The sequence below is a fragment of the Polistes canadensis genome, unplaced genomic scaffold, assembly GCF_001313835.1.
Source record: "Polistes canadensis isolate GaletaPanama2010 unplaced genomic scaffold, ASM131383v1 scaffold_398, whole genome shotgun sequence".
Classification (NCBI taxonomy): domain Eukaryota; kingdom Metazoa; phylum Arthropoda; class Insecta; order Hymenoptera; family Vespidae; genus Polistes; species Polistes canadensis.
Window position 1 is genome coordinate 71,859 of NW_014569945.1, and position 9,529 is coordinate 81,387.

At 32.7% G+C, this 9,529-nt stretch overlaps 1 protein-coding gene across 1 annotated transcript; it reads left to right on the forward strand.

Annotated features, from left to right (window-relative positions):
* The first annotated feature begins 975 nt into the window (after nucleotides 1-975).
* LOC106792255 (zinc finger protein 37-like) lies at nucleotides 976-4,953 on the forward strand. Its single transcript, XM_014758525.1, has one exon. It carries the CDS (start codon nucleotides 1,872-1,874, stop codon nucleotides 4,245-4,247), a length of 2,376 nt encoding a protein of 791 aa, XP_014614011.1. The 5' UTR covers nucleotides 976-1,871; the 3' UTR covers nucleotides 4,248-4,953.
* Nucleotides 4,954-9,529: the final 4,576 nt, after the last annotated feature.

Consider the following 9,529-nt stretch of genomic DNA (forward strand, 5'->3'; position numbering starts at 1 on the left):
AAGAAGAAGAAGAAGAAGAAGAAGTAGTAGGAGGAGTAAGAGTAGAAGGGAGAAAGTGGAAAAAAAGAAGGGGAAGGGGGATTAGGGTTTTGTCTGGAAGGGTAGTAGTAAGAGTGAAAAGCCGGGTAGAAATAAGGGAGCAAGCAAGCAAGCTCAGTGTACAGCAGCAGCAGCAGCACAGGACGACAGCTAAGCAGAGCAAAAGCAAAGCACAAAAGCAGAACACAGAATACAGTGGAAGCTAACAAGCAAAATATCGAAGGAAAGTGTGAGGAGTGTGAGTGAGCAAGAGTAGTGTGAGGGGAGGGCGAGGGCGAGGAACGAGGAACGAGGAAGGAAGAAGAGGGTGGAGGAACGAGGAGAGGAGGAGTGCTATTTGGAGGGGATGAAACCGGGTTGATATCGACCGAGGATTGCGCTTGCGTGTAAAAAGGCGCGCAATCGCTCTTCCAAAGAGAATTTCATTCCATCGTGGTGTGGCGTGCGTCACGGTTAGGATAGTTAAGAGAGAGAGTTTATCAAGGTATCACTGATCACTCTCACTCTCATTCTCACTCTCAATCTCATTCTCATTCTCATTCTCACTCTCACACTCTCTCTCTCCTCCTCCTCTCTCACTCTCACACACTCTCTCTTTTTTTTTTCTAAATGTTTAATGTACGTTCGATAAACTATGGGAAGAGACGATTAGAATGAATTATAAATCACATTCTAATATTAAAATAATATTTAAATAAAATGCCGTGAGTATTAAAAAAAAAAAAAAAAAAAAAAGAAATAACTCGGCAATTTCGTTATTATCTCTGTTTGATACGGGTGCTACTGTTGCTCGGTGATTCCAACGCCTGCACGAGAACCATCCATCCTCTGCTATATTTTCACAATTATTTTTTCCTGATAAATAATTCAAAAAGAAAGACTATAATAAAAAGGAAAAGGAAGAGAAAGATCGTATTTACCTCGGATTAAGAAGAAAAACGAAGAAGAAGGAGGAGAAGGAGGAGGAGGAGAAGAAAAGTGAAAATCTTTGAGAAACGAGGGGTGGGGGAAGAGAGAGAGAGAGAGAGAGAGAGAGAAATAGACGATTGGAGAAAAGAAAAAAGAAGAAGTTTTACGAGAATTAAGTTTATAATATCGCGAAATGCGATAACGAAATCTGTGATAAGATTGTGTTTCTCTCTCTCTCTCTCTCTTTTTCTGCTACTCCCACCCTGCCACCCTCCAACCATCCCTCTCAAACACGTTGACGTTTAAAAGCTCTCTCTCTCTCTCCCCCCCCCCTTTTGCTCTCTCCCTCCCTCTAAGTCTGTCTCTCTCTTAGCACAGTAGCAATTAAAGTGCTCAAGGAATTAATTCGTCATGACGTTGGTATTAATCAAAAGACCAGCTGAATTTGGATAAATGTGATATTATTAGTGGTTGTGGTTTTGGTGGTAGTAGTGGTGGTGGTGGTGGTGGTGGTGATCGCGATTATGTTATCTACACCTCTGTTAACAATTTACCGAGTTGAAGAAGAACTACTATAATCTAATCTAATCTAATCGAATAAAATACATACATATAGTGAGAGTGAGAGAAGAATAAGAAGAAGTTTTGTAACTTCATCGATATGTTCTGATAGACGAACGCGGGCGTCGAAGTCTCTCGAGGCTGAGGTGCTCGAAGATTAGTTGTTTATTTTATTTTCCCTCTATCTATTATTTATCATTCTCTCTCTTTCTATATCTCTTTTTAATTGAATTCCCTGTGTTTTTTTTTTTTTAATTTCCTTCATATCGTGTTCTTGTTGTTGCTCTTATTCTTGTGCTCCTGCAACCCTGGTCGGTCGGTCGGTCGGTTGATCGCTGTTGTGATTAACTTAAGTCCTGAACATGATCAATATGCAGCAATTGATCTTAGGACAGCAGCAAGTATCTGGTAATAGCGAACAACCTCAAGAAGAGGTTCAATTGACCGAGCTTTTGCCAGTTAAACAATCGCGTATTAGAGAGAACAATGTTTTCAAAGATATCGATGCTACCGACGCGTTAAAAGCATTAAGAAGTTTTTCCGGTAGTTGCAATGACGAGGAACAACAAGATTACGGATTGAGGATTTTTAAGGATAACGAAATAAATGTGGAAGAAGAGAAGATTGAAATGAAAATAAAACGTGTATGCGGTATTAAAAGAAAATTAAACGTTTTGGATGGTAATGGTACTACGGAGAAAAAAATAAAAAATAATTCGAATAATTATCGAAACGTTAATAATAATGGTAAAAGATCTGTGGTAATGTCTAAGAAGAGAAACGTAGTGAGAAAAAATACCAAAAAGTTAACGTCCAATTGTAATAAAATGACCGTTAACAAAATCAACATCAGTGATAGTACTAATGACAAAATAATCGAAGAAGAGGATGATAATGAATTATCCGTTTTGTACGAGGAAGAAATTCCAAGTTATTTGGACTTGGATAAAACCAAAGACAGTCTTAATGACGAAGTTTACGTGTTCCGTCGTGAAAGATCTAATTCTTGTTCTTTATCGCAAACTTCTAGCGAAGTTAATCACGAAATTACGGACGAAATGTACCCGGATGATTACGAAGGGACCGCCGAAGTAGTCCTGATAAATAAATTCAGGGATCGTGCAAAGAATTTAGATATTAGTAGGGACGAATTGAACTCATCTATATCGACAGATGAGGAAAGAATAATACCAATGACCGAGGATAATCAAGAAAAAGAATTAAGATTGAAGATAGACGCGATTATCCAGGCAAATTTGTTGGTAGAAAGGGAGAACAACAACGTCGTTAGTCAAGACAGAACGAAATTAATTAAGGAAAAGAATTCGTCTAGATCATCGCAATCGTCACTGTCACCATCATCACCAGCATCATCCCAAGTATCGACAATAGTAACTGGCGATATTCGGAATAGTTCAAATTTCAGCGACGATGATATTAAAAGATTGGACGAGGACGTTGGCAACGAATATCATAATCAAAATGATTCATTAGAGAAGAAATATTGTTGTGTAGTTTGCGATGCACGTTTTAAGGGTAGCGGTGGCCTGAGAAATCACTTCAAGGTAGTTCACGGTGCCGGGCCAGTTTTCAAATGTGACGAGTGCGGCAAGGAGTTTCCATTGAAGGAACGTTTAAAGCTGCACGTTCGAACCCATACCGGTTTTAAACCTTACAAATGTCCGGAATGCGAGAAGAGCTTTGCTAGGGGTGGCCAATTGGTTCAACATCGTCGTACCCATAGCCAGGTAAAACCCTATCATTGCGGCCTTTGCTCGGGTACTTTCACTTGTGCGGCAAATCTCGCGTTGCACGTTAAACGACACAACGGTCAAAAGGATCATAAATGTGAAATATGTGGCAGGGGTTTCGTTAGGCGTGACGCTTTGAAGAAACACTTGGAGTGTCTGCACCGTGACGTTAAATCGTTCCTATGCGTTATCTGTAATAAAACTTTCAAAGGACATTTACCGCAGCATATGAGGACTCATGCGCGCGACAGACCACACGGTTGTGCCACTTGCGGTCAAAGATTTGCCCAAAAATCTCAATTAACTGTCCACCAACGTACGCATTCGGGACAAAGACCGTTCCGATGTTTGGTATGTTGGCAAGCCTTCGCACATTCCACCGCATTGAAATTGCACACGAGAAGGCACACAGGGGAAAGACCGTTCAAGTGTGTCGAATGTAACGCCGGTTTTACCCAATTACCGCATTGGAAAAAACATATGAAATGTATACACGGTAGAAGCGAACCGTACGGTTGCAAACGTTGCAAAAGTTTTTTCCGAATTAAAAGTGACCTAGAGAGTCATGAGAAATCGTGTCACCCAGAACTCGATGGGGGCCCTGATATCGAAGGTTCTTCCTCGAATTCATTTGGTGCAGTTTCCTCTAACGATTCCAACGATAAAGTTACCAATACTACCAAATACAAAACTATGACAGTAGAAAGGATGCGTCTGTTATTGGCCGTACTATTGAAGAGGATCAGCAAACAAGAAAGATTAGATGAGTTGGGCTTCGGTAAACGTCTTATCGACAAAGTCCTACAGGATTCTCTGATATCTGCTGGGAAGGATCCTGCAACCGGTAAAGGTCTAACAGAATTAGAAATTCTTACCAAAAATCTCGAAACTTTTCTCGAGTGGACAGTACCGAAGGAACATTGGGAAAATTTTCGTAGAATGAAAAAAAGTCCCGAAGACATCTTGGAAACTCTCACGGCTACGTAAAAGGTGATCGACGAGTGAGATTATACTTCCACAAAAAAATTATTATTCTTTCTTTTTCTTCATCTCCCATAGCATATTTCCAACAGTCCAACCTAGAACGAAACAACCAAACAAATTATTTTATACGACTAAAATTATTTTAATATGCGTTTCTTTTTTTCTCAAGCCGTTTGATCAAAAACACATCCCACCGTACAACAAATTTTTATCTATTTAATTAACATATAAGTTTTCATTTTTTATTTATTCGATCTTCTATCAGAATGTTAGTTTTTTTTTTTTCGTACAAATATAGTACACACACACACACACACACAAACAAATCTTATCTTCAGCGTTGACAAACGACTGCTGATCGCTGATTAAACTTTATCATTTTATATTTTAATTGCAACCATTCCTCGAACTTTTACCACCCCCTCGTGGTCATATCATACCCTTCAGTAACAACACAACACAACAGCAACAACAACGGCAGTAGCAACAGTAATTCATATTTTTATACGTAGAATTGTGAACGAGAGAATGATCAATTAGGAGAAGTATATACCGACTGATTTCATGTACTTCGAATAAAAATATATAGATCGTTATCAATCAATCTCGTTCTCGCGATTAGCACAATATGGTGATAGTTTCGTTAAATTTTCCAAACTAAACCAAACCAAACAAAACCAAAGCTAAGACGAAAAAGAATAAAAAAAAAAAAAAAAAAAAAAAAAAAAAAAAAAAAAAAAAAGAAAAAAAAATAGAAAACAAAGTAAATATTAAAGTTAATCGAGAGTTTGATAAGAGGAGAAAAAGATAACTTATTATATATATATAACAAAAAAAGAATTTAATTAAATGAAATTAAAGATGAAGGTATATAACTGCAAAATATAATATACCTGGTGGGCCAAAAAGTTTCTTTAGATGGAATAATTTAATTTTTAAAATTAATTAACACACTGTTTTTTTATTGACTTGAAATTGACGATCGCAATTTGACGTATTATTAATTTCATAATTTTACAATGTGAAAAATAACAATTGACTCGAGTAATATTGATTTTTTAACCAGTTAACTGTGTCGATCATTTTGCAAAGTGCGCCCTAGTGTGTTTCGCGATAATCAAGCGATGACGGATATAGTCGTCAAACACAGAGTAAGTGGCGCTGTTGAAATATTCGGTCAAAAAAATGACTTTATTTTAAAAAATGAATGAATTTATAAGTAATATTTAAACAATGGATCAACGTAAAGCTATATTTACACATAATTAACGAAAAACTTAAAAAAAATCAAATTCATCAATTTGTTTTTTTTCCTTGGTTAGACATCGCGGACATCATCACAGATGGAGAATCTAATATACTTTGTTTTTTTGGTTATGACACGTCAAGATAAAAATCGGGATAATCAAAGATCTAATGTCCAACTCAAATTATCTATAATTTTCATTTGTTTATTTCATTTCGTTCTGACCCCTAAACATTCTAAACATATTAATATTTACGAATATAATTTAGTTTTCGCCAGAATTACAATTTAAATATCAAATTGTATCAAAATTTTACGCATGACGGATATAGCCGTCAAAACACAAAATTCTGCCATTCTTCCATGACGGATATAGTCGTCAAGCACACTTAACTGGTTAATAATTGTTTCAAAAATTACGGACCCGTCTCTAAAAATGTTAAGTTTACCGATTTGGTACACATATGTGTGTATACGCATACGAATACACAAACATATACACGACACGTATTATTGATCAAAAAAACCCAATGAAACAATATTTTATATATTGTTAAGGATTATTAAAATAAAGAAAAGAAGTGGAGAGGGGTGTAGGAGGAGTGGGAGGGCTAAGAGGAAAATTTAAGAAAAAAAATGAGTATAATGATACGTAAGAAAAAAGAAAAATCTATCCTTTTTGGATGTGTGACGTTATTAGAAGTGAAATGAAAAAAAGGAAAAAAAAAACAAAAACAAAACACAATTAAAAGAAGATAAAAAAAATGTCCTATATCCTTCTTAATGGTGCCATTTTATGAATTACACTTGCCATATTGCACCAATGATCAGGTGTATCAATTGCACACTACTTTTTTCATAGTAGATAATTAATAAGTAGCTAATTATTTGCACTAACTAATTAGTGTGTGTGTGTTATACACGTACACACACACGCGCGCGCACATACGTATACATAAATAATACACGCGTACGCTTAGAGATACGTTTCGATTTATATATTTTTTGTTCTATTTTTTTCTTTGCCACAATCGAAACGCGAATGAATTATTTAAAAAATAGAAATAAATAAAAAGAAAAAATAAATGAATGAACGAACGAAACGCGCGTAATGAAAATAAAAGATTAACTAGAAATTGACAAAATTTCGATTACTTTTTAAATATTTTCGTAAAGTGACGAGACTTTATTCTCTTTTTTTTTTTTTTGCTTTTAATAATAAAAATGAAAAAAAAAAGAAAAAAAAAACACAAAGAATTTTGTAAACGTTTGTCACGTTGGATCTCAAGCACTCTTGCCATTTATATAAAATGAAATAAAATAAAATAAGAGGAGATGTAAAAAAAAAAAAAAGAAAAAGAATCAACGTGATTTTGAAAAGCACACTTTTTGCACTATAGTATTTCAAAGGATCGAGTCGATTTTTAAATAAATTAAAGAAATATATATATATATAAAAGATAATAGTAATTACTACTACATTATCAACAGCATCAAATAAACAAAAAAACAAGAGGCTATTAGCGTTTTATCAATGATTACACTCGAACAAATACAAGATGGTCCCAAAAGTTATGTGAACACATATTATAAAAATTAATTACTTTTCTTCGCTGTGCTTGCAAAAATTGTCATAAAAATTGCAAAGTTTACGAGCTAAGCTAGCAATTTTGTAATCGATAAAAGAAATTATCCTAAAATCGTCTCGAATAATAGTAATTAATTTTTAAAATGGGTTTAACAACTTTTGACCTATTTCGTATGTTATGTGTATTCTCGCGTTAAGAATATATAACATACACATACGTATATATAATAATAATAATAATAATAATAATAATAATAATAATAATAATAATAATAATAATAATAATAATAATAAATAGTATATATTATTATAAATATATTACGAGAGAGATTTCGTTATGTGTTCATCGTTTTATTAACAAAATCGTGATTGGTTATGAGTTACTAGTTGCTTCTTCTTCTTTTTTTATTCCCACCACATTTTGTGAACTCGGTATTATTATACCAAAAGCTTATATAATAAATAAATAAATGAATATATTTATAATACACGCGACACACACACACATATATTTACATACAATACATATATATATATATATAGGGTTTGAGGTATTAGAGGTTTGATACCTTTTGTATCGAAACACGTGTTCGTTTTAGCTAGGTGGTTAAGTATATTAAATGTGAACAGACAATAATGAAGAAGAAGAAAAAAAAAATAATCGTAATATTATTATTATCTAAATATATAATAATCTTTGAAAATAAAATCACTACGAAAAAAGAAAGAAAAAAAAAAAATTATATATATATATAGCGTATATATATATACACAAATACACGTAAACAAAATACACGCGTAATTAATTAGCATTAGTGCCATTAGAATTAACGTTTTAAGATGAACGAAAGTGAGAAATCATAAATCGTATATTGAAATTTAAAAATTTGTTCGATTAATATTTTTGTTTTTCTTTTTTTCATTTGATCGCGCGCGTTTGTTTTTAATATTTAATTTTTATTTTTATCCACACAATCACAAACAAATAACCCAAAGCAAAATAAAATCCCGTTCGATCAATACGATATTATAACAAGATCCCGATGATAATGCGTTTTTAATAATTGAGATGATTGAGAACCGATAATTATAAAAAATAGTCATGCGATCAATCGTATTAATCATAATGTTTTTGATCGTTTTGAAATTTTTACACGCATATCTTGATCCACGAATTGTTTACGAATTGTTTATATAATAGCATATATTTGTTTTTAAATAAAAAATTTTTTTATACGCAGAGACATATGTTAATAATTGTTAACAAATTTTAATAAATTCAAATGATTAATAATTGAAATAAAAGAATACATTAATATTGTATTAATATTAAAAGTTACATTATGAAAGTGGTGCAAATTTCTTTTTAAGCAACACATAATGTTAACCTTTTTATTTATAATTAATTAAAATAACGGGTTTTCTCAATATGCATTTTTCACAAAAAATGGGCTATATAACTTTTATAACAATTAAATTTAATACAATATATAAAACAAAAGACGGTTAAAAAAGTGCAATTTTATATTAGCTAATAGTGTTGATATATCAAATAATTCATAGACCATTTTTAGTAATTATCGGTTCACGTAAACGTAATATTCGAATTTAAAAACGATCTAAAATTATCCACGCACGCACATACCTTTTTTCATTTGTTCTTTTTTTTTTTTTCCTTTTAATAAAATATCTAATTAATTTTCTTCAAAGAAAAAAAAAAGAGTATCGAAGAAATATTGTATCTATATCGTTTACATATAAATTTCTTGTGTGTTCCAAGCTTTAAAAAAAAAAGAACAAAAAAAAAAGGAAAAAAGAAAAAAAATGCGATGTACAATAGGAAAGACGCGAGCAGGACGGATTCTTCGTGGTCATTTATTTCTAGCCAGTAAAAAAAAAAAGGAAAAAGAAAAAAAAAGAAGAAAGAAAGAAAGAAAGACAAAACAAAACAAAACAAAACAAAAGTAAAAATAAAAAGAAATTTCCACGTCGGACTTATAAAACGACACGTGTCTGTATATAATACAATATGCAACACATTTGAACTTATTAACATAAACGATACCGTGTATCCACCATGTTATTCTCAGTTCGTTGAACAGTCGTCGATGGCTTATCGTTTTTTAAATTTATACGACAAAGATCGAAATCTATGCTCTTTTATTCTTCATCTTCTTTTTCTTTTCCTTTTCTTTTTCTTTTTTCTTTTTTTTATTCTTATTCTTCTTTACGTTTTTTTACTGGCCGGTGCGAATGCGAACGAAGGGGTCAGAAGAGCATCGGATGTATAACGAGGTCAAAGTTTACAGCGTGATCGATGCGTCTGTGTTAAAAAAAAAAAAAAAAAGGAAAAAAAAAAAGTTGAACGCATCGATCGTGAACATTCGGTGATATTTTTTTCCTTCTTATATATTATTTATAATATTAAAAAGAAAAAAAAAAAGAACAAGA

Excerpts from the sequence above, each read along its gene's own strand:
- LOC106792255 (XM_014758525.1), top strand. The coding sequence starts at position 1,872 with ATGATCAATATGCAGCAATTGATCTTAGGACAGCAGCAAGTATCTGGT.